The sequence below is a fragment of the Phlebotomus argentipes genome, unplaced genomic scaffold, assembly GCF_947086385.1.
Source record: "Phlebotomus argentipes unplaced genomic scaffold, Phlebotomus argentipes genome assembly contig_15, whole genome shotgun sequence".
Taxonomy (NCBI): Eukaryota; Metazoa; Arthropoda; class Insecta; order Diptera; family Psychodidae; genus Phlebotomus; species Phlebotomus argentipes.
Genome location: NW_026776181.1, coordinates 17,214,222 through 17,235,784, shown reverse-complemented (window position 1 = coordinate 17,235,784; position 21,563 = coordinate 17,214,222). Strand labels below are relative to the sequence as shown.

General features: G+C 48.0%; 5 protein-coding genes across 6 annotated transcripts; 3 read left to right on the top strand and 2 right to left on the bottom strand.

The window, feature by feature from the left end:
- Positions 1–86: 86 nt before the first annotated feature.
- Positions 87–8,704, top strand: LOC132262522 (WD repeat-containing protein 7). The gene is made up of 11 exons (XM_059761800.1): positions 87–988; positions 1,045–1,176; positions 1,237–1,466; positions 2,147–2,237; positions 2,401–2,569; positions 2,626–3,741; positions 3,966–4,034; positions 4,338–4,835; positions 4,923–5,176; positions 5,493–5,604; positions 6,447–8,704. The coding sequence occupies exons 1-11, from the start codon at positions 497–499 to the stop codon at positions 8,507–8,509; spliced, it is 5,226 nt and encodes a 1,741-aa protein (XP_059617783.1). The 5' UTR covers positions 87–496; the 3' UTR covers positions 8,510–8,704.
- A 2-nt stretch (positions 8,705–8,706) lies between these two features.
- LOC132263035 (microspherule protein 1) lies at positions 8,707–10,571 on the bottom strand. The gene is made up of 4 exons (XM_059762593.1): positions 10,414–10,571; positions 10,223–10,339; positions 8,885–10,160; positions 8,707–8,820 (listed from the first exon to the last, which is right to left on the bottom strand). The coding sequence occupies exons 2-4, from the start codon at positions 10,291–10,293 to the stop codon at positions 8,728–8,730; spliced, it is 1,440 nt and encodes a 479-aa protein (XP_059618576.1). The 5' UTR covers positions 10,294–10,339; positions 10,414–10,571; the 3' UTR covers positions 8,707–8,727.
- On the top strand, positions 10,566–17,454 carry LOC132263033 (eukaryotic translation initiation factor 4E-binding protein Mextli). 2 transcript variants are annotated; one of them, XM_059762591.1, is made up of 9 exons: positions 10,566–10,652; positions 12,364–12,766; positions 12,834–13,038; positions 13,482–13,553; positions 14,395–14,455; positions 14,529–14,943; positions 15,003–15,303; positions 15,433–15,698; positions 16,818–17,454. In XM_059762591.1, the coding sequence occupies exons 2-9, from the start codon at positions 12,383–12,385 to the stop codon at positions 16,929–16,931; spliced, it is 1,818 nt and encodes a 605-aa protein (XP_059618574.1). In that variant the 5' UTR covers positions 10,566–10,652; positions 12,364–12,382; the 3' UTR covers positions 16,932–17,454. The 2 variants fall into 2 exon arrangements, with proteins under 2 accessions (XP_059618574.1, XP_059618575.1); XM_059762592.1 differs by lacking the exon at positions 13,482–13,553.
- A 110-nt stretch (positions 17,455–17,564) lies between these two features.
- Positions 17,565–19,734, bottom strand: LOC132263036 (fibroblast growth factor receptor substrate 3). The gene is made up of 2 exons (XM_059762594.1): positions 18,565–19,734; positions 17,565–18,429 (listed from the first exon to the last, which is right to left on the bottom strand). The coding sequence occupies exons 1-2, from the start codon at positions 19,590–19,592 to the stop codon at positions 18,033–18,035; spliced, it is 1,425 nt and encodes a 474-aa protein (XP_059618577.1). The 5' UTR covers positions 19,593–19,734; the 3' UTR covers positions 17,565–18,032.
- Positions 19,735–19,798: 64 nt separating this feature from the next.
- On the top strand, positions 19,799–21,457 carry LOC132262938 (uncharacterized). The gene is made up of 3 exons (XM_059762446.1): positions 19,799–20,223; positions 20,279–20,746; positions 20,818–21,457. The coding sequence occupies exons 1-3, from the start codon at positions 19,870–19,872 to the stop codon at positions 20,890–20,892; spliced, it is 897 nt and encodes a 298-aa protein (XP_059618429.1). The 5' UTR covers positions 19,799–19,869; the 3' UTR covers positions 20,893–21,457.
- The last annotated feature ends 106 nt before the right edge of the window (positions 21,458–21,563 follow it).

Genomic DNA, 21,563 nt, shown 5'->3' with positions numbered 1-21,563 from the left:
CGCAAATGTCATCAAATGTGGTGTGTGTCCAGGGAATTGCGGAAGACAATTCAAAATATTTCTGCAGTGTAGTCAGCTGACCAGAAGACAACAAGCACGCGCGAGTGGCTTTTCCCTTGATTTTCCTCGATAGTTGCTATCCAGTTCGATTGAAAAACCACTGGGAAAAGTGTGGACAGTGTGTCAATAGAGTTTCCCGGGCATTTTTCTTCACTCGTCAGTCGAGTGATAAGAAAAACCGCGCAATTGCGCTCCGCTGTGCAGTATCTCGAGTGATGTGGGTGTGAAGAAAAAACTGAAAATTATCCTTCTCAGATTTTTCGCGAAAATCACCTCCGAAAGGAGCTATTAAGCGTGAAAAACGTGACCTGCGTGACCCAGTGTTGACTCTCCGTCTGTTGATCGCGTGGAAAGGCATCTGGCGAGTCTTCTCTGGCGCGAGGCGATGAAAAATCAATAGTGACGTCACAGGAAGTTTTCACAGAATCGTAACGCGATGGGCAGCACAAATCTCGTGGTGCCAGTGGTGCTGTGGGGCCCCTTCGCGCCCACCCACTGCGTCTCCAGTGTGTTTCTCTCACGTGACCAGCGCACACTGGCCACGGGCTGCTACGATGGGCAGATCTGCCTGTGGCAAGTGGATCCGGACACCATGCAAATGACGCCCAGGTGTCTTCTGGTGGGGCACACGGCGCCCGTGCTGTGCCTCTCGCGCGCCTCCGTCATCCAGGACAACAACTTCCTGGTCAGCTCCTCGGAGACGGGCGAGATGTGCACGTGGGATCTCGTGGACGGCAAGTGTCGCGAGTCCACGAAGCTGAGTCAGGTGCACACGAGCATCCAGGCCTATCACATGTCCAATTGCGACGACATCAGGCTCTTCTGCAACGGCTACTATGCGGAGATCATGGTGATGGATCCCTTCAGTCTGGAGGTCATCTTCTCGCTGAGCTGCAAAGTCAAGCCAGACTGGATTTCTGCTCTTCACGTGAGTTCTTCTCAAGGTTTTCCCTGACAATCCCACTGATAATGTGGCTTTTGCAGGTTCTGCGGCCGTCGAAGCGCAAGGATGACGTGGTCCTGGCTATCACGACCACGGGAACGGTGAAGGTTTGGACGCTGATCGGCAATGAGAATAAGTATTCTGAGCCTATTTATGAGAATGAGTCGAAACAGGTGCGGCAGATTGGAGATTTGTGGTGAAGGCAGAAGTGAATTCTCTGCATTCACTTCCAGATTCGCTGCCTGAACGCCATCATGATGAGCTGCTGCTCCCAGAATCAGCGAACTGTGCTGATTGTGTGCGCCAAGTACTGGCAAATCTACGATGCCGGAGACTTCACCGTGCTCTGCAGCGTCATCTCGCCGTCCGGCGAACGGTGGCTCGGCGGAGACTTCCTGGGTAACGATCGCGTGATCTTGTGGTCTGACGAAGGCAAGGGATATCTCTATCGTCTGCCCGCCAAGTGAGTAACCACTGCAAAGCTCTTATGTTCTTGTACAAGAAGAAAACTCTGAGGGTTGTCACTGGTGCTTTTTCCAATTGGTTTTTTCTATGATTTTCGTCCAAAAAAGAAAAGCAACAACAAAAAAACAATGTGCTTCGGCAGAAGAATGGGTGAATAATGCGAAAATTCCCTCTCTTTCTTCTCTTTTTTCCCATTATAGCGCAATCCCTGGATTTATTTCCACTGTTAGGTTAGCAAAAAAAAACAAGCGATTGATGGAGTTACAAATCTATTTGGTTGAGATCATATTTGACTTTTCTTTTCTTAAAAAGCAAAGACCATATTTACAAATAGTGTTGAGAACGAGCCTCACTCTGTGTTCTGGACAGTTTTCCTGACTCTCTCTCTGTGTGTGTTGTGCTATCTCTCTCTAACTCTTCCTGCCACGACCTTTCTTTTTGATGTGAAACTCTTCACTGCATGATCACAGTGAATATATCTTACAAAACATTGTGTATGCATGATTTGTGTCTGTTGGAAAGCAATTACGAGGGAAAATGTGTTCAACTCATCCAGAAAGATTCACTGGAAATTATGTGTGTTTTCCTCCTTTGAGTGTTGTTCTAACGACCATCTAATGATCATCTTGAGGGCAACTAGAAGACTAACACACTCTCCTGCTCTCTGACTCTTTCCAGCTGTATTCCTGACAACAAGGAATTCCACTCACAGGCCGTTGGCAAGGACTCTCCATTCCTCTATTGTGTTCTCTCGCAGACCGGCGAAAAGGTAAGCGTGTCTTCTTGATTTAGCTTGTTGTCTGGAATTAATTCAATGGCCTTTTGTACGTGATCTTATGAAGCCCAAATACGACGATCGCAGCTGTTTTGTGATTAGATTACGTGATTAGAAGCCTTCAATTCGATTTCTTTATCACTATTCTCCCAATTAGCCTCTTTCTTGTCCGCCCGCGATGAAACTTGTGCCGACAACTCGTGGCGGGAAGACGCAGAAGTATCTTGTGCGTGGCGATTCGGAGGGCTTCGTGACAATTTGGACGGTTCCTGACATGACTGTGGAGGAGATCAAGAAGATGCAGACAGACAGAACACCTCCGAATGGTGAGTGGGAAACACTGCTAATCCCTCTCCATTGTCCTAATCGATTCCTTCTGCAGTGCTGAAGTCGACAATCTGCACGAGTGTGAATGACACGTGGAATTTGATGACGCCATCGCCAGTGGGAATCCTGGATCAGCTGAATCATCCCAGTGAGAGTATTATAAAGCTCACGGCGAGCATTTACTTGCCGCAGCAGAGTCGCTTGGTGGTGGGACGCGAGGATGGCTCCATTATCATCGTCCCGGCGACGCAGACGGTCATGCTTCAGTTGCTGCACGGAGTGCACAAGAACTACCACGACTGGCCGCCGCATCAGATCCTCACGGGACATCGTGGGCGTGTGAATTCGCTGCTCTGCCCATCGCTGGCGCATCCGCGCTACGACAAGTCGCATCTCGTGTCTGGCGGAGTGGATTTCGCGGTGTGTTTGTGGGATTTGTACAGCGGAACGCTTCTGCATCGCTTCTGTGTGCACGCCGGTGAGATCACGCAGCTGCTGGTGCCGCCCAACACGTGCAGTCCGAGGATTCAGAAGTGCATCTGCTCCGTGGCGTCTGACCACTCGGTGACGCTGCTGAGTCTGCAGGAGCGCAAGTGTGTCACGCTCGCCAGTCGACACTTGTTCCCAGTGGTGAGCATCAAGTGGCGTCCGCTGGATGACTTCCTCATTGTCGGCTGCTCAGATGGCACGGTTTATGTGTGGCAAATGGAGACTGGACATCTGGACAGAGTGCTGCACGGAATGCTGGCTGAGGAAGTGATGTCGGCGTGCGATGAGAATGTGGCGGAGACTTCCTGTGGCTCCACATCGGAGATGGGCTTGGCCAATCCCGCTGTGCACTTCTTCAGAGGACTTCGACATCGCAATTTATCCGCCATTCGCCATGCAACACAGCGAGGAATTCATCAATTGCAGCAACTTCATGCTCATGGCAATCAACATGCGGACTTTCTGCTGAAGAACCGAAGCAGTCCGCTGTTGATTCAAGGCTTGAGGACAAATCCCAAGGATGCAGAGAGTCACATTCTCTTCTTTGACATTGAGGGATTGATCTTTGAGCTGCACAGCGAGGAATATGCTCTGATGACAGCCGAAGCACTCGAAGCTCAAGAGGCTGGAGCTCAAGCGGTTGGTCAGTTGCCATCTCACGATGCGGGGAAGAAGATTTCAGGTGAGCAATGTGAAGAATTCCATGAAAATTGCAGTGGCGCTGTGAGAAAAGCTTCCAAGAAACCTTGAAGATCAAGTGTTGAGAAGCATTCTTACTGTGCCACTGAAGAATTGATTGAATTTATTAATTGAAATTCTGTGGTTGAATGAGAGGAAGGAGAAGTTAATGAATTTTCTTTCTCTTCCCTTTTATGACTTTCGTAATATAAAAATGCCTTGCTATAGACTTCTTCGGGAAGGTTAAGACAAAGGCGGGTGACGTGGAAAAGATACTTAAAGAGAAAGACAAGCATGGTTTGTCCAACTTTTTAATCCGCACACACGAAGATTCTTTATTTTGCCATCATTTCTTTTCGCACACATTTCATATTGTTTTTTCAGTGCAATTTTTATATCCTCTTTTCTCTACTGCCTTTTTTTCTGCACAAATGCGCAAACACTTTTCGTTCTTTCTCGCATCTCTTCATTCCTTTTTATTATTATTATTATTATTGCTCTGCTTCTGTTTTTACAAACACGGTGTTTTATTCATTTGCAATTTGCTCTGAAATTGTTAATGGATTAATTGTGTGTGTGTTTGTTGTAATGTGCTCTCAGGGATACTGCAGAAGATGAAGGAAGGAGCGGAGAATGTGCAAACGAAGATACAAGCCAAGGTGGAGAGTCTTAAGCAAGTGGGCGAAAAGGGTGAGTGTGTGTTCGATTTAGACTCTATCGCTAATGCAGGAGGTTGTGGTGTGGGTGTATTGGGAGATGGAGGAGCTGTAGTTGTGCAGGGCATTCATGTAGCACTGATCCGAGCATCTCCTGTACTCGCCGGCGAGATGTTCATTCAGGATGTTGAAGTATCTCACCAGCGGTTCGAAGCACGGTCGGATTTTGTCGAAGTCCTGCGCTCGACTGGCGTACGATCGCACGGATCCCTTGGCGTGATCGAGATACGTGAGCGCGTGAGCGAGAAGATTGCTGGGAATGCCGTGCAATTGGATTTGATTGAGGTACTCATCGACGCGCGGAAGAACACTTTGTCCGCCGCTTTGATGGTGTTGTTGAGGAGAATTGTCGTAGTCGCCGCTGTGATCGTATTGATCGGCTGATGAGTGGTGCGATCGCTGGTAGGGATCGTAGGAGGACTCCTGGTCAATGCCACCGCGAGATCCACCATCCTGATCATGTCCGTAGTCTCTGGTGTACGCTTGATCGTCTCCATCGTGCTCCTCATCGTCGGCAGCGATGTAGTTTCTTCCGCCGCTCTGGCCGTAAAACTGATTGACTGGATCTTCTTCCTGCTGAGCTCTGTTGTGATAATCCTGATCATCGTAATCCTGCTCCTCCTCCTCATGCTCCTCATTCTCGTAATGATTATCCTCCTGATGATCTGCGTTGGACTGATGACCATCAATTCCACGATTCTGATACCTTCGACTGGGAAGTGTGTCAGAACCGTCGAAAGAGGATGATGAGGAGGATGAATTGTGATCCCTGTACGGTTGTCTCTGGACATCTCTATAGCCATCCTGCACAATCTTGCGGCCTACGCAGTGTTCCAAGTAGTTAGGATTGTTGTATTTGTAGTAACTGAGGGCGATTAGAATCTCACCCAAGTACTTGATCTTCTCCGAATCGCTGAGACCATCGTGATCGAGATTTTGCAGGAATTCCTCAACGCGATGACTCAATTCTGGTCGATTTTCTCTCCCACGCTTCGGTGCCTGTGAATTTTGGGGGTGATTTCAATGGATAAAATTCCAGAAAAAGACACACAATTTCTCACCTGTTCTGACACAGACACCAGCAAAATCACCAGAAATATCCCAAGGAGACTCTTCGCGATCATCGTTACTCAATGCAAGTGTTTCGCAAAGTGATATCGATTGAATTGCACCATCAATGGCTAAGGTGAAACTGGATGGATTCACCTTCCTGCGGAATTTATTAGGTGCCTCAGGTGGGGATGTCAGGGAGAGAGAGAGAGAAACCCAGAAAGTTTACACAGCAGTTTGCTTGAGTGAGAAAACAGGAAAATTGGGAAATTTCTGGCTTTCAAGCGCGCGCGCGTGTTCGTGTGTTCTGGTCAAGTGCAATGGCTCAACTATATATTGTGGAGTTTTCCCAACCTGGCATTTTGCACTTGTGCACACTTAGAATACCGTGACAATGAAACGATTTCACTCGCTCATTTGCAAGTCCGAGTGTTTTGAGAAGGATAAATGAGGAAATTTGCAATTTGTCAATTTCCCAAATAGGAATTCTTCTTCTCAAGCATTTCGCGAGACGCGCAGTGAAGATTGTGCGTCTGCTAATCGTGATATTATCACGATAGTTTCTTCGCCCTGAGCTAAATTGCTCTTCCAACATCCCAAGATGATATTATTATTATATTCCACCTAGTCCAGAGGCTGTTTAAATGCATTAAGAATGCTTTAGGTTGATTTTCATGAAGACAAACTGCATTTTAACACATGAAAATTCGTATTCTTTCAATCCAGAGGCATTTTTAGTTTCCGGATGTGGCAAAAACTTCTCATTAAATTGTCTAATTTCTTGAAATTGGAATTATTACTGAATAATTCATCTCTTGGAAATCTGATTTGAGATGACTCAATCTTCTGCACAGAGTTTTGCTTGCAATGTGTGTCAATATGGAAGCTCTGTTTGCGCGCACAATTTATTTGCTCTAATCTCAGTTTTCTCCACACTTTGCAGATGGTTTGGGGGAGGCGAACAAGAAGGCGACACCGCGAATGGAGGCGACGCACGTGATGGAAGTGGCGCAGCTGCTGCTGTCGCTGATTCACTCGTGGGGCCTGGATCCGCATCTGGACAAGGTGTGCGAGACTCAGCTGGGTCTGCTGCGCCCAATGGTGCCCGTGTCGTATGGCGTGCTGTCCAAGGGTGGCTACATGAGTCTGATGCTGCCAACGTGGCAGAACACCATCAGTCTGCCGGCCAGCACAGATTCCATTCTGCCTGTGTCCACGCAGGCGGCGCTGGCGGATCAAATCCGCCTGGACACGCTGACGAAGCTCTTCACGGCGCGTCTGCACTGGGAATTGAGCACGACACTCACGTCCAATCACTTGCTGGCCATGGTGGCCATGTCCAACACGCTCATGTCCATGAACATGGCCAGCTTTCTGCCGGAGACGGAGCGCACGAAGAAGCTCCATCGCCAGGCGACCAGAGTGTCGGCGTCGTGGACGACTGAGGATGAGCACGAGGAGATGTACACGCAGCAGCAGGCGCAGATCAAGCAGGGCTGGAGTCTCCTGTCCACGCACCATTGCTTCCTGCTGCCGGACAAGATTGACGCCATGGAGCCGAAGAACTTTAAGAGGCCTCAAGTGGAGATGATGGCCAGACGCTGGCAGCATCACTGCATTGAGATCCGCGAGGCGGCGCAGCAGATTCTTCTGGGCGAATTGGGTCGCATGGGGAAGAAGGGCAGGAAGCTGCTGGTGGAGAATTGGGCACAGTTTCTGCCGCTGTACACTCAGCAGGAGCCAATTGCGCAGCAGCCGCCGACGCCCAGTCAGCCGAATCCGCCGGGAACGCTGACGCCGCCAGTGCACGCGGAACAGGTGGAGGAGGAGTTCGAGGAAGAGGAGGAGGAAGTGATCAGAAAGCCCTCGTCGCTGGCTGAACTCAAGCGAAAGCAGGCGTGTGCGGTGATTCTCCTGGGCGTGATTGGAGCGGAGTTTGGTCAGGACATCTCAATTGAGGCGGGCGGAGAGAAGCAGCAACAGCAGCAGCAGCCGAAGCGCTCTGGTGATCAGCGACGCAAGAGTTCTGTGGTCGAGGGCTTTGGCATTGGGAATAATAATCTCGCCAGGCTCACGTCCATGGCACTCACGCATCTTCTGCTGGCACCGCCGACACCCAAGCTGCCCGCCTTCACGCCACTCCGTCGGGCGGCGATTGATCTGATCGGGCGGGGATTTACGGTGTGGGAGCCGTACTTGGATGTCAGCAAAGTGCTGCTGGGCCTGCTGGAGATGTGCTGTGACTCCAGTCGCTTGATTCCCAGTTTGAACTACAAACTGCCACTCACGCCGCAAGCGGACGCCTGCAGGACGGCGCGCCATGCGCTCAGACTCATCGCCACGGCTCGTCCGGCGGCGTTCATCACGACGATGGCGCGCGAAGTGGCGCGCTTCAACACGCTGCAGCAGAATGCTCAGACGCTGAGCACGCCACTCACGCAATCCGTGCTGTACAGGGCGAAGAAGGAGATTCTGCAGTGCGTGGAGATGCTGATTGACAAGATGCAGACAGACATTGCCAATCTCCTGGTGGAGGTCATGGACATCACGCTGCACTGCGTCGATGGCACGGAGCTGAAGAATAAGCCGCTGCAGGACGTCTGTCCGGCCATCTGCAAGTTCAATCAAGTCTCGCACTGCTTCGGGACGCGCAGAATCGCCGTGGGCGCCAGCAATGGGCACCTGGCCATCTATGAGTTGCGCCACAACAAGTGCCAGATGATTCCGGCCCACACGAATCCCGTCACGGCGCTGGCCTTTAGTCCTGACGGCAAGTTCCTCGTCAGCTACGCCTCGGGCGACAATCGCCTGTCCTTCTGGCAAACCAGCACGGGGATGTTCGGCCTGGGCCAGAGTCAGACGCGCTGCATCAAGGGCTACTCCACGGCGCCCATTCCCGATGTCACGCGACTCAATCCGATGCGCCTGGCCAAGCTGATCTGGATCAACAATCGCACAGTGACTCTCATGCTGGCCGACGGCTCTGAGACGCGCTTCAATGTTTAGGCGCGAGAGCAGAGAGATAAGGAAGGTAAGCTATATTCCCATCAGCACGTATTATTTCCCCCTGTTGTTATTATTCCAAGTGTTACCGCATAGTTTTAGCGTAATCCAAAAGTGTGATTCCATTGGAAGATGTGTATTTTATTCTATATGTTGTATGTGTTTAAAAAAAGGGAGAACATGTACTTGAGAAAATTACCACTGAGTCTCTTCTCTCACTGTTACGTGAGCGGGATGTTCATCTTGGCGCTCTCCTGGCGAATCGCATTGATCAGGTCATAGTTGATGAGGAAGATTAGCCTCAGGCCGCAGAGCTGCAAAACACCCAAATGATTATATGAGATCATTGAGACTTGCTGTAAAGATTCATCAACTCACTTCAATGACGCTGTTGTTGTTCAGCCTCGTCTTGGCGCCCGTGAGCAGAGGACTTCCGTCCACATAGATCGCCCTCTTGCCCTCGTTGGTCATGAAGAAGTCTCCGTTGCTGCGCAGTTTGATGGTGGCCTGCTTGCGCGACACTTTGTGCGCTGGTCCCTCCAGCTTCAGGTCCACGTCCACGGTGAAGTCCTTGGTGCAGCGCCCCATTGTGATCTCGCGCGAGCGCATCAGATATCGCACGAGACGCCCTCGCAGGACGGCTGGCGTCTCCTTGTCGAACTCCGGCGTGAATCCGATGCCCGCCAGCGAGTCCACAAGCACCGTCCATCGCGACAATTCATTCTCCAGCTGACGAATCTCTCGCTTGTTGCGTCTGTCCGCCAGCGCGAGCTCAATCTCCAGCGCCTCGTCGCGCAGATCCACGAGTTCGGCGTCGTTGATGAGTTCTTCGGTGTCTGAGAAGGTCATGGAGTCCCGACTAAGCGGCTGCATCACCTGATCCGGCAGCAAAGTGTACTGCTTCAGCAGATTCCAGTGCGTCTGGAGGGACTTTGCCGTGCGTGCTGGATAGAAGACGGCGGGATTCTTGTCCAGCAACTCCTGGAATGTCTCAAGTGTGGGCGCTGATGTGCTCTTGACGGTGCCCAGCAAGTCCTCCTCCTGCGTCGTGTACAGAGCCTTGCTTTGCACATTCTCCACCAGCTCCGGATGGAGATTCCTCATGGCCGCCACGGCGATGCGTGAGATGGACTCCTCGTACAGCAGCGAGTACCATCGAGCCTGCAACTCCTGCACTGTGAACTTGCAGGAGAACTTCGTTCCTCTGTGAACCATCTTGAGATCGTTGGTCTGCTGAATGCCGATGATCAGTGCCAAGTCGTCAATTGGCTTCCACCGGCCCAAATCCTTCGTGGACACCTGATGAGCGCCTCTCTGACGTTTGCTCTTCTTGGAGCTCTTCAGGCTGCGTCTCTTCTCCAGCGAGACACTCGCCGGATGCTCGCGCACCACTGCGGGCGGCGTCGGGGGCAACACATTCGCCACCTGAGTCACTGTGGCCACCATGTGAGCCGGCGGGGCGGAAACTGTGGCCACTGGCGTGACGACGGGAGTCGGCGAAGGCACCATCTCAGCATAAGTTGTGGGCGGCACAACATAGGACTGCGACTGAGTGCGCGATCGTGCCACACGATTTATCTGCGTAGGCGTGAGTCCCAGGCTATATTCCACAATCTCGTCGTCGAATCGCTTGCGCTTGATGGACCGGGAAGAGCTGAAATGCCCAGAGAAGTGAGGTTAAACACGCCGAAGAGGAAAAATCACATCTTCCCTCACCTGCGTCGCTTCTGGTCATTGGCATCTGATATAGAGGGACTCCCTACAAAATCTCCGACACCTGGATCCATTCTCCTGAACTTCCTGAGTTGATTTAAGCGGGTTTTAGTCTAGAATCTGAATGGAAAAACCAAAACAAGACGCTCAACAGATTTCATGGTAATTTTCCCATCTGCAAGGAAGATTTTTACCTCGTTGTACTTCTTACTCCTTACAGAATCTCTTGCAATTGGAAAAATCCACAAAATCATGCAATTTCCCCGTGATAATTGCAATTTTTCACGACTTTTCGTGTTTCCTTAATGATTACTTCCTGTTCAACACACAGGGGGCGCACGGTCGCGGCGAATTGGACAAATTGCTCAGTTTGCGCAGCGGCAACCCCAATTTCGCGCTGTCAAAGTTTGGTGTGAATTTAATCGAATTAGAGGTGAGTGTTTTTCTTAAATTTTCCACGATTTTTCGGGTCATTTTCCCGTATTTCCCTATCAATTCCACTGCAGGAAGTGGTGAGGATTATGATTGTTGCGTTGATGTGGCTGGAGGAGTGTGATATGGGCATGAAAAATGCAAAATTTCTCTTCGCTGTGACATTTAACCCTTTCGCGCACCGTCATTTGGGTTTTTTTTTGTTTTTCTCGCCTCTCACCCACATTTTTTCTCCGCACTGCAAAGTGAAAATATTCTAATTTGAATGGCAAATTCGCAATTGGCAATTGGTGTGCAAGGTTGGCGAGTGAGAGGGAGTAATTAGGTGTGAAACGGTGTGATTTTCCGCGTGAACTTGCGTGGGTTCTCTTGTTCAATTATGGCGCGTGTGTTATCAAAATAGACAGCAATTTGGACACCCTCGTTTTTATCTCAAACCAAATACACACCACGTCGAATGTTTGAAAATATAAACTAATTTAGGTGTGGATTGTGTGATAAAAGAGCTTGTACGCCAGTCTGTTTCAGTTCCTCTGCTCTCCAAACACTCGAGGTCAGAGACTTGCATTTCCCACATTCTTCGTGTTACTCAATCGACACAGTTTTCTTCTTTCCCTCCCTGCAATTTTTCCCTCCTTGTGCAGGTGTTGTGGCGATTTGTGCTGGCCATTCCGCGGGGGAATGGGCCTCTGGGCCCCTTGGGGCGCACAGAAGGTGGCGCGCGACAGGAGAAGTGCGCCTATTAGGAGCTGTCTGATCATCCATGAGTCACTGTGGTTATATTTATAAGCGCAAAAACTCTCTGCTGGCAAAAACTTTTTGTCAAATTTGCAAGAGAGAGCATCATTGCGAAGAAGCACGCCTGACGATCAATTGATGCAAATCGCGTGACGCCTCTTCGGCTGGGCTGAAAGTGAAAGAAACGCGCGCGTGGACGATGTGACGATCGCGAAATGGGCCTCAATTTCACTTTCTCCTGGAGCAGCGCACCTTGTCCGTGGACCACACGAGGAAGTGCCACTGAAATGGGCTGTTTTACGGCCTTTGCGGCCACATCAAATGCCAAGTTCCATGCCAATGGGTGGGTTTTAGGGTCTGCTGTTAATGCCAGTGGATTAGGAAGTGGCCAAGGAGGAGATATGACGATGGGAATGCGATTTATAACCTCTAAAGTAAGTCTTTTGGGCACGAGATCCACGAGATTCAAGAAAAACTACACAATTTATTTCCCCCTTGAAGCTGAGTCACTCTAAATAGTTCTGGGTGTTTTGTTGATCTGCAGATTTCACCCAGATAATGAGTAGTTTGTGGAGTTTGCAAAATGATAAATAACATGAATTGTATCTTCATATCTGAGTGGCAATTTCACTGATTCTCTCCCACCCGCGCGCGCATCCAAAAGGCAGTCCAGCGCGAAAAGCGAGAGGAAAAAGAGCCCATTTCTCGCCACAGCTGAATTGAATGGTGATGGAAGAAGACAGTGATTGTTTGACGCGGTGTGTCCAAAATGTATGATTAATAGTTATTTAATTAGGAGGTTTTTTTTGTGTGCGAGAAGTGTGTAGAGGTGAAACCTTTGAGGTGATAAGAAGAGGAGGAAGAGAAGAAAAGAAGCACATATTTTGCCTGCCACGTGAAATAGATAGAAGTTGTGTGCCTAATTTCTCACCCTTTTTCTCCGTTCTTGCGCGCGCGTGTGTGTGTCTTTCCAGGGGGAGGTGCAACTTCCCAATGATGTCACAGAAAATGAGATCGTTGAAGGCTTCAGTGGCCCACCAGCCAGTGCATCCGCAGCAGATCTACGAGATGCAGACTGTCGAGCAATTGATTGAGTTGATTGAGATTGTGGCGGCTTCTTTGGCGTCCGCCACCGTTGATGCGGGCAAGATGAACATGCTGCTGTCGAATTTGCGTGTGTACGGGCCTCAGTTGGAGGCGCTGTCGAAGGATGTGCTGGACAAGGCCTTTGTCACGTTCAGAAATGCGTCGCAAGATGAGAGGCTCAATATCATGACGCGTCTCAATTTGCTCGAGTTGATTGAGTTGCGGGCGAAATCGTGGCAGATCTCGGACGAAGTCAACACATATTACAAGCACAAGGCGACAAATGTTGAGGTTTGTTGTTTGTCTGTTTGTCTGCTTGTTGTGTCCTTTTTGCTAATTGTTGGTGTCCTTCTTGCAGCCTGCTTTTGTATCATCGGCAACTGTGAATGAATTGACGATGTTGAGCACCTCCCCCCCAGAATTGATGGGCCAATCGCAACCCGCCATTCTGGCGCCCGGTGAGCTCCTGAGGAATTCTGGGAAGTTCACGAAGCCCACGAAGATCCCCGGGAAGAATTACTCGAAGGACGAAGTGGTTATTCGCAATGCTGACTCCGGAAAAGGTAACATTTTTCTCTCTTTTTCTCAATTCATTATTAATTATTGCACACAACTTGCCTTTCACCATTTGTTAGTTTTGCAAATGGAGAGCAAGTTGCTGCTGCTGTTGTTGTTGAGAGCAGTGATCTCAAATGCTCTTCTCCAAGTGTATTTTTCCTTATTAAATTTCTACGTGGAGCAGAAAGGCTGAATTGCTGAAATTCTTATCACGTCTTGTATTGTTGTTACACATTCCAAACAACACACACACAAATTAGTCGTGTGTGACGTTGGAGGAAGATGATGAAGAAGCACAGTGCTTAAGACGCTTAAGATGATGATGATTATGTTTTCCCTTCACCACAGAAGAGAGCCAACAAAATGGTTTTATTGATCAGAGTTTCTTCTCTTTTTCTTGTGCTGGCCACAACGATTATGAAAAAAAAAATGCGTGCAATTATTCAAGTTATGGGCATAAAAGGACGTAGAGTGCACATGATTGAGGAGTTGAGTGAGACAATCATTTCATTTCAGAGAGGTAAAGTTGAATGATGATTTGGTGGCCTGAAAGCAAAAAAAAAGACACATGCAAATTAATCCCCATGCAAAAAAAGGATGGAAATTAATGTGGATTAACTCTCTTTGCTTGTTGTGTGTTTGTTGTGTGTCTTCTTGAGATGTTGTGCTGCCAATGATGAATCGTGCGCAAATCATCAACCTATATATGTTCTCTAATATATATATATTATAAATTCATTAACATCTTTTTCACATTGACTCTCTTGCACCAGTGCGAAAAACTGCATTTTACTTTCATTGATTACGTTTTTTTCTCTCTCTCTCTGTTTCTGTGTTTGCTAATGTTTGATTTCTTGATTCTGCTGCGGATCTTTGTTTTCTGTTTCTCATCTCAGGAGAAGAAGAAAAAAAACGAAATACTCTAAAGATACATATAGAAAATCATGACTGAACCATTCCGTGAGTCATATCGTGACAAGAAAACGTAATTTCACACCATTTTACTCATGAAAAAGAATCACTCACACACAAGAAAGACTGCCAATTGGTCAGAGAATAAATATATATGTACACTTTCTTCAATAACGTGATGATTTAACAGCTAATTTACATGTTTGGCTTATGCTGAGGAATTATTATCATGTCTAATTGTTCGTCTTGTGGCTCTCATTGTTTGGCTCTGTGAGACCAACTGAAGCCCCAGAATGTTGTTGCTTTAATCAAAATTAATATCACTCACTTCACAATGGCTAAATGTGTTTATAACATATTCTGGCTTCTGCAATTCAAGAAAATTCTAATGACTAATCGATGACTGTGTGTGTTTTTCTTCTCTTCCCCGTGCAAATGGAATTTCGCAGTGAATCCTGGAGCCAAAGAGCGACTGGTTCAGATCACCGGACCGAACGAAGAGAAGATCAAGTGAGTGGATGAATGTGATTTCACAGCTGCACTTTGCAGACGCTAGAGAAAGTGATTCTCTGTTGTCTTTCAGCTACGCCAAGCAACTGATTGAGGACACAATCAGGAGAAATGCATCGCCTGTGCGTCTGGAGACGTCTCAAGGCGGCGGATCGTGCAGTTCGCTGGCCTCGTCTGCCTCGGATGAGACGCAGAACTCACTGAGAGCCGCCCGGAACAGTATTGGTGCTGCTGCCATTGCCGTGATGGCGGCCAATCAGCTCAACAACAATCCCTTCTTGCCCGGCGCGGCGGCCGCCCAGGCGGCGGCTCCGCAGGTGCCCTCGGCGGCTGGCAAGTTGTCGCGTGGTAGCGGAGTGGCTACCAGTGGTCAACTGCTCCTGCACAGCTACTCGACCAACGACGCCTCACTGGGTGAATACAAGTTCACCGTGAGCGTTGGTCCGCATAATCTCAAGATCACGGGCGATCGCTGTGATCTAGTCAGGGTGAGAGGACATCTTCTGTGACATTTGCTCAAACTGGACTTGATCACTTTGTCTTTCAGGCTGCCAAACTTGTGCTGGACGATTACTTCAGCAGCAGCGAATTCTTGGCCTCTGTCGATGTTGGATTGGCGGGCACGTTTGAGGCTCAAATTCCATCCTATTCGCAGGGAAGTGGATCCGTGCCATCGACACCACTCAATCCCTACGCCCCGCCCGTTGTGCCAGTGTCACATCAACTGGGCGGCTCTACGTCTCCCTTCGCCGACAGCGGCATCGGCTTGAATCTGCTGGTGGCGTCCGGATCGCCTGGGAATGGCTTGAGCATCGATGCTGACGATGATGTCTTCGCCAATGAGACTTGTAAGTGAATCAGAAAGAAATGAAAGAACTGTTTTTCTTCCTTTGCTATTGAGAATTGTGAGCTTCATAAATGGCACAGAAATACTAAATTAGCGTCTTAGATTGATTTCCTTCTCTCTGTCTTGCCAGTGAACACGTCAACGGAGAGTTCATCGTCGCACGCTTCGAGCAACAACAGCATTGTCACGTCCAACAATGGACTCACGCGCTCACGTCGGAGTCATTTTTCGCGCCAGGAGAGCACTCCTGAGGCGATAAGCAAGGAGTCGACGGAGAATCGCATCGTGCACGAGTACGAGGACTTGATTGCCTTCGCCAAGTCGCCGCTGTCGTGGGCGCTGCCCAAGGATTGGACGAAGATATGCGAGAAGCATCCTGGATTGGTGCGCAATAAGGTACTGCATCGCTTTCACAGTCTCAATCTCAATAACAATCACATTAACACGGCGAGTGACGATGATGGTGTTGCTGAGGGGGCCAGAAAGGCTCTGTTGGCGCGCCAGGCCTCGCTCAGCTTTGACATTGCCAATCAGACTAGGATCGCCACCACTTCATCCGTTAACAATCGCCTGAATGTCGCCCATCTCGCGTCCTCGGCCGCCAAGTGTGACTAAAACGATCATCATAAATATGGGAAAGAGAGAGAAAGAGAGCGTCTTGTATATAAAATTAATCGGAAATTGGTAGCAGTTTCCACTCGATTTGCCCGATTTACCAACTTTTACTACTGTCATTATGGAGTATTTTCAAGTATTTGTACCTGTGTGTGCGTTGAATATGCATAATAAGTTGAGAGGAAATTCTAGAAATTAGTAAAAAGAAGAGAAAGACTCGAGAAGTAGAAGTCTTCAGAAGTTTTCCAACGCAATTCCACGAGAAATAAATAATATGCCAAATATTTTACTACAAGGAAACAATGAAAAAAAGAAACTTATTAATTAACATTTAAAGAAAAAGAAATATCTATTAGATTCTAAATTATTGATTTCTACAGAATTATTTGATGAAATGAAATAAAATATATGTTTTTAATATAATTTTAAGTGATTTTCCCATCATAAAATGAAATTTATAATATATTTAACCATTAAATATGAAGAAAAATATAATTTCCTGATTTTCAGCTCCATGTTTAATATGTGAACATTAACAAGCTTAATATACTATCATTATTTTCTTTGTTGATTTTAAGTTTGAAATGCGAGAGAAAGAGCGAGAAATCTGTGGTTTTTTTTGTTTGAAAGAGATAAAAAGTATTTGCTGGCCTGTGATTGATGTTCAATGGAGAATTTTGCCAAGAGTGTTGATTAACCAATAAAGAATCATTTCTTTGCTTAAGAACACACGAATGCCTTTCTATCACGTTATTAACCCAGACGCTGAATGCTCATATTTTCACACATTTCCCAGGTAAATAACCAATTAATTCTATTTTCTACTGCAATGCATGAATTGTCTTTGTTCTTCTGCCTTTGATCGCCTCCCTTTTCACGTCTCCCTGTGCAATTCCGCAGGATCTGGCGGACGAGAAGAGTCGCTTCGACGGCGAGAAGCACTTGCAACTCCACAAATCCGGCGCCTTCGCGGACATCGTTTACGTGATCGACGACTCGGACGAGCACGAATGAGAGTCGCCCTGTGATTCCTGTTCCGGCGGATGCTCGAGGGATGCATTTTGGGGGAGAGTTTTGGCAGCACATGAATTAATCGAAAATTACACACACACGAAACGTAGGAATTTTACATTAGCAAGCAACTACAACTCTAGTCTAATTCTCAACTGAGGAAAAAAGAAGTGTTTCGCGCGACGGCGGATGAAGAAAAGAGTCATTTTAATCATCAAACAATGTATAATTTTTATTTCTTACATCCTTACAGTAATCTTCTTTTATACTTAAACGCAAAAAAAGGGTAAATTAATCGAAAATGTGGGGGGGAAGATGATAAAGTCCTGGAAAAAAGTATTTTCTTTCTCTCTCTTCAATTTTTTTGTTTCTTCACTTTGTTTCACTGTATTTATCAAAAATTTAGGAGCTGCAAGAGAGGAACGAAAGGGATTTTTTTTGTAACTGTAATATTTAAAAAGTAATTTATATAATGGTGTAATCTTTTGTTGTCTCTCGAAGGAGGAAAAAGAAAGTATAATAATAATTAAAATAAAAAAAGAGGGGGAAGAATAATTATTTTACTCAATTTATGCTCAGCAATAAATCTCGATTATTAAATTTTCTAATAATTATGTGACAAAATTGTTTATATAATACAAAAATATGCTTGTAACAAATAACGATATATTTGTATCAAATAAAAATCCTAAATATTTTACTTTGGGTATTAAAACTTTGGCCTTCGTTTCGTATTATTTACTGTATTGTTTCTCTCTTCCTTGTTCTTTTTCTCATTAGGTTTTTTTCTTCATCTTCTTTTCTCTCTGCTTTAGTTAGAAAAAATATCAATTTTTCTACATCGTCTGTTGACACCTTGATTAAATATGTTTTTCTCAATTTACATTATCCTTTAAATTAGGGTCCTTAATTCCTCGCCTAGCCACTTTCTCTACTTGTAGGTATATTATAAAAAATCACAAAAATTCCACTTTAGTGTAAAACCCTCGTCGCCGCCGGCGGCCGGGAGCGACGCGCCGAGGCGCCGGCGCTTAGGAGTGGCGCGCGGGGCCGCGTCGCCCGCCGGGCGGTTCGATGTGTGGTGCGCGGGCGCCTGGGGCGCCCTCAATCGCTAATGGAGTTGCTCTGTCGCGCGGTGACGATGCTGGAGCTGTGCCTGGTCTTTCGCGTGGCCCCTTCGCTGTCGAGCTCGGAAGACGGAGTCGTTGAATTGGACAGAGCGGCGGTCTTGTTGAAGTCGATGGTGGCGTAGCCCAGCGCGGCCTTCTTCGGGCTCTCGGGCGGCAGGAGGCTGGCCGCGGCGCCCTCGCCCGCGGCCGGCGACTGATCCAAGTCCAGCACGATGTAGTTCACCACGCGATGCTCCGTGGGCGTGCCGGGCTCGGACGCGCCACTCTCAGGCATGGCCAGCTTGCCCGCCAGCAGAGGCTTCATCTCGCCGGGATTGAGATTCTCGTAGCACCGCTCCGGATCGGCGCCGTACGAGTTCATCCGCGAGAATCTGTGAAAATCAACAAGAAACAAAGCACATGAGAGCTTTTTCTGGAAATTGTTCCACACACTTCAATTCGTGTATGCTCGTATACTCGGCAATGAGCTGATCCCATTGGCGGAGAGAAGCGAGATCGGGACTCACCTGAACAGGGAGGTGGACGTGGGTGTCATGGAGTTGGCCGTGTCACTGCCGCTGCCCTCGATCTGGGTGGGATTGGACACGGACTTGCTGATCTTCATCTCGCCAGGCGCGATGTTCATGTACATGTGGCTGCCGTCGGCGAGATCCACGGACGCCGAGGGCGAGCAGACGCTCTTCTGCGACGCATGGTCGGGCGTGTCGGGCTCCGCGGGCGCGTTCTCCTGCGGCGGAATGTCCAGCGAGAGCTTCTTGTTGTTGTTGTGCTCGCGCAGCGGGAATTCCTGGTACAGGTTGCTCACTCCCGAGCCGTGCTGGGCGGTCGGGAGGGGATTCAGGGTGGTCACCTCGAGGATGTTGGTAATACTGTTGGGAGAGCCGGGCGAGATGAGGTCCGGACTGATAGGGCCGCTGCTCACGCTGCCCAGGCGCATGCCGGACGCGAATCTGGGCGCTTGCTGGCGATTCGGAGTGGGTTCCAGGTAGTTGCCCTCCGTCAGGCCGTCAGAACTGCGACTCAGCGACACGGAGTGGATTGTCCCGTTGGGCGACACCACCTGGCTGGGCGATGTGACCTCCGTGCGGCCGCCAATCACGTAGCCGCTGGCCAGGACGCCACTCGAGGGCCTGGCCGTTCCGCTGCCCGTCGACAGCGTGGAGTGGCGGTTCGTGTGCGCCTCCTGGGCGTTTGTGTTCTCGTCCGAGGCGTTGTACGTGGTGCCCTCGATGTGGGCCTGCAGCAGGTTGAACAGGTGCTCGGCCCTGCGGCAGCGGAAGGAGTAGATGCCCTCTCCCGTGAGGCATCTGCGTCCTGCCTCGAAGCAAAACACATCCCCGTCGTAGCCGTAGCGCCGCAGGCAGCGCAGCGGCCAGTGTGTGGGCTCCTTGCCCTTCCGGTACAGCGTGAGGTTGGCCCAATTGACTTCAATGTCTCCCGCCCATAGTTCCACTCCCTCCCCATTCACGTTGATCACACGGAAAATGTTGGGATGCGTGTCATTGATGTCCCTCTTGCTACTGATGCAGCCCATCCCACGCGCTGCCACACTTGCAGCTGGATTCACTGGGGTCCTGCAAACACTCTGGCACCGCTCCCACGCACTCTCGCCACTTGCACTTGACTAGAATCGCACGCAAAGGAAGGTCTTTCCTGGGAGATCCTCTGGCCAACTTTTGACATACTCTTCTGGTCTTCGCCACACTTCGCCGCGCAACTGTCAACACACCATCAGTCAGCGTCTCGGCAAATCCCGCGAGTGCACGTGTTGTTTACCTTCCAGCAGAAGCTTTGGAAAACAGGAAAAAGCAATGGAAATGCTTCAAGAGGACCTCGTGGGCAGTGACAGAGTGGACAGGGACTTCCTCTACACGGGCATTCCAGAGGAGATGATCAGGAAGTTTCTGGAAAACCACAAACGCAGCGGCGCCACAGAAGAGCTTAAGGAGTTTGAGAAGATTCTTCAGGACAGTCCTGAGAATCTCATTGAAGCACTGAGCAATTTTAATCCCACCACGTTCAACGGCTACCTGAATCTCTTGCAAGCATCCGTGGTTGTGTTCCTCACCCAGAATCCCTCGGTGTTCTGCTCCATGAAGATTGCTCAGCTTCGGTGTCATTTGTGCAGAATCATGGTCAGCGATTGGGTGGATAATCCCGTTCAGGTGAGCTTCCTGGCCCCAAAACCACACCATCTCTATGGCATCTTTGTGCTTGCAGGTTCACCTGGCTGTGGAGAAGATCCTGGAGGGCCTGAGATCTGTCCACAACACGGATCTCTTGAATGTTGCACACATTTGCTGGCAATTGTGTGGCATCAACGATTTCCTCTTCATTGTGGCTTTGTCACTGGCTTGGGAGGCTTTTGAGCAATTCCTGGACAAAGACAGAATGCCAGCGGAGGAAATTTATCGCCCACAGCACTTGAGTGTCCTCATTGAGCGCCTCCAGGGAATCAACATGGTTGATTATCAGACAGATCTCTTGAAGTTCTTCGTCCTGCTGAAGATTGTGTCGCTAATCCTCCGCCTGATGCTGCCCAGAGTGCCGCCCAGGAAGTTCTCTATCCTTTACGCCAAGGAGATGAAAGTCGTGAGCATGGAGAAACTGAGGGAACTTAATGATTGGTGCCATAAGGCGCAGAAGATTCTCCGGATTCCCGGATCGCCGACAATAGAGAAGATAAAGGTGGCCTATTATTCAATTGACCACATCTCGAGGCTATTGTAGTCTAATCTCCCCGTGAAATTGCCTTGCAGATTCGTGAAGTGATGGAATTCGAGATATTCACTGCCCTCGATCAGCAATTGGAACAACAATCGCCGCTCTTGTAGAGCATTTCGCCCCAGGAAAAATGGTAAGTTTTGAGCCACATTGAATGGATTGAGATTTATATATAGTAGTTTATTGTGATGAGGAAAAGATCCTTGCAACTTTCTCTATTTATATTGGATTGTACTTCCTATCAATTTCAATACAATCATAAAATTATGTTAATAATAAGTGATATTCAATAAGTAATTTTTGGCTAGTTTTCTCATCTCATCTCAAATATAATTCTCTCATAATAATTTATTAATAATATATATATATAATTCACATAGAAATTTCATAATTAAAATTCAGATTTCCTTTGACATAAGTTTAGAAGTTGATTCCTTAACTTTGGACTCATAAAATGCACGCTCTAAAATGGTTTTCTCATCATAATTTTTCATTTTATTCTTTTTTACGCAAAAAATCCGAAAGATCCTAACAATGATTTACTCGTGGGGAGATTTTTTTCTCTCTTTTTTTTTTACTTTGAAGAGGGTCGCAATAATGTTCTACAGTACAAACAAATATTTTTCTCTCTTTTTTTTTCTTGCATAATTCAGAGTGATTCTCATCTCCTTAAATAGTAATATAATTGTTTTCTTTTTGGCTAATAATTTGACTTTTAATTAATATGTTGTTATTTTTCTCCTCTTTTTCTTTGTCAAAGATATAATTTTGTTTATGTTCT

Bases quoted from the DNA above. Each gene is read 5' to 3' on its own strand.
- LOC132262938 (XM_059762446.1), top strand. From the start codon at position 19,870: ATGGAAATGCTTCAAGAGGACCTCGTGGGCAGTGACAGAGTGGACAGG. The intron at 20,224-20,278 runs GTGAGCTTCCTG...TTGTGCTTGCAG, and splicing joins GGGTGGATAATCCCGTTCAG to GTTCACCTGGCTGTGGAGAA. The intron at 20,747-20,817 runs GTGGCCTATTAT...ATTGCCTTGCAG, and splicing joins CGACAATAGAGAAGATAAAG to ATTCGTGAAGTGATGGAATT.
- LOC132262522 (XM_059761800.1), top strand. From the start codon at position 497: ATGGGCAGCACAAATCTCGTGGTGCCAGTGGTGCTGTGGGGCCCCTTC. The intron at 989-1,044 runs GTGAGTTCTTCT...TGGCTTTTGCAG, and splicing joins ACTGGATTTCTGCTCTTCAC to GTTCTGCGGCCGTCGAAGCG. The intron at 3,742-3,965 runs GTGAGCAATGTG...GCCTTGCTATAG, and splicing joins TGCGGGGAAGAAGATTTCAG to ACTTCTTCGGGAAGGTTAAG.
- LOC132263035 (XM_059762593.1), bottom strand. From the start codon at position 10,293: ATGGATCCAGGTGTCGGAGATTTTGTAGGGAGTCCCTCTATATCAGAT. The intron at 10,161-10,222 runs GTGAGGGAAGAT...TGGGCATTTCAG, and splicing joins AATGACCAGAAGCGACGCAG to CTCTTCCCGGTCCATCAAGC. The intron at 8,821-8,884 runs GTGAGTTGATGA...GGTGTTTTGCAG, and splicing joins ACAACAACAGCGTCATTGAA to CTCTGCGGCCTGAGGCTAAT.
- LOC132263033 (XM_059762591.1), top strand. From the start codon at position 12,383: ATGATGTCACAGAAAATGAGATCGTTGAAGGCTTCAGTGGCCCACCAG. The intron at 14,456-14,528 runs GTGAGTGGATGA...GTTGTCTTTCAG, and splicing joins CCGAACGAAGAGAAGATCAA to CTACGCCAAGCAACTGATTG. The intron at 14,944-15,002 runs GTGAGAGGACAT...TTTGTCTTTCAG, and splicing joins ATCGCTGTGATCTAGTCAGG to GCTGCCAAACTTGTGCTGGA.
- LOC132263036 (XM_059762594.1), bottom strand. From the start codon at position 19,592: ATGGGCTGCATCAGTAGCAAGAGGGACATCAATGACACGCATCCCAAC. The intron at 18,430-18,564 runs GTGAGTCCCGAT...TGATTTTCACAG, and splicing joins ACGTCCACCTCCCTGTTCAG to ATTCTCGCGGATGAACTCGT.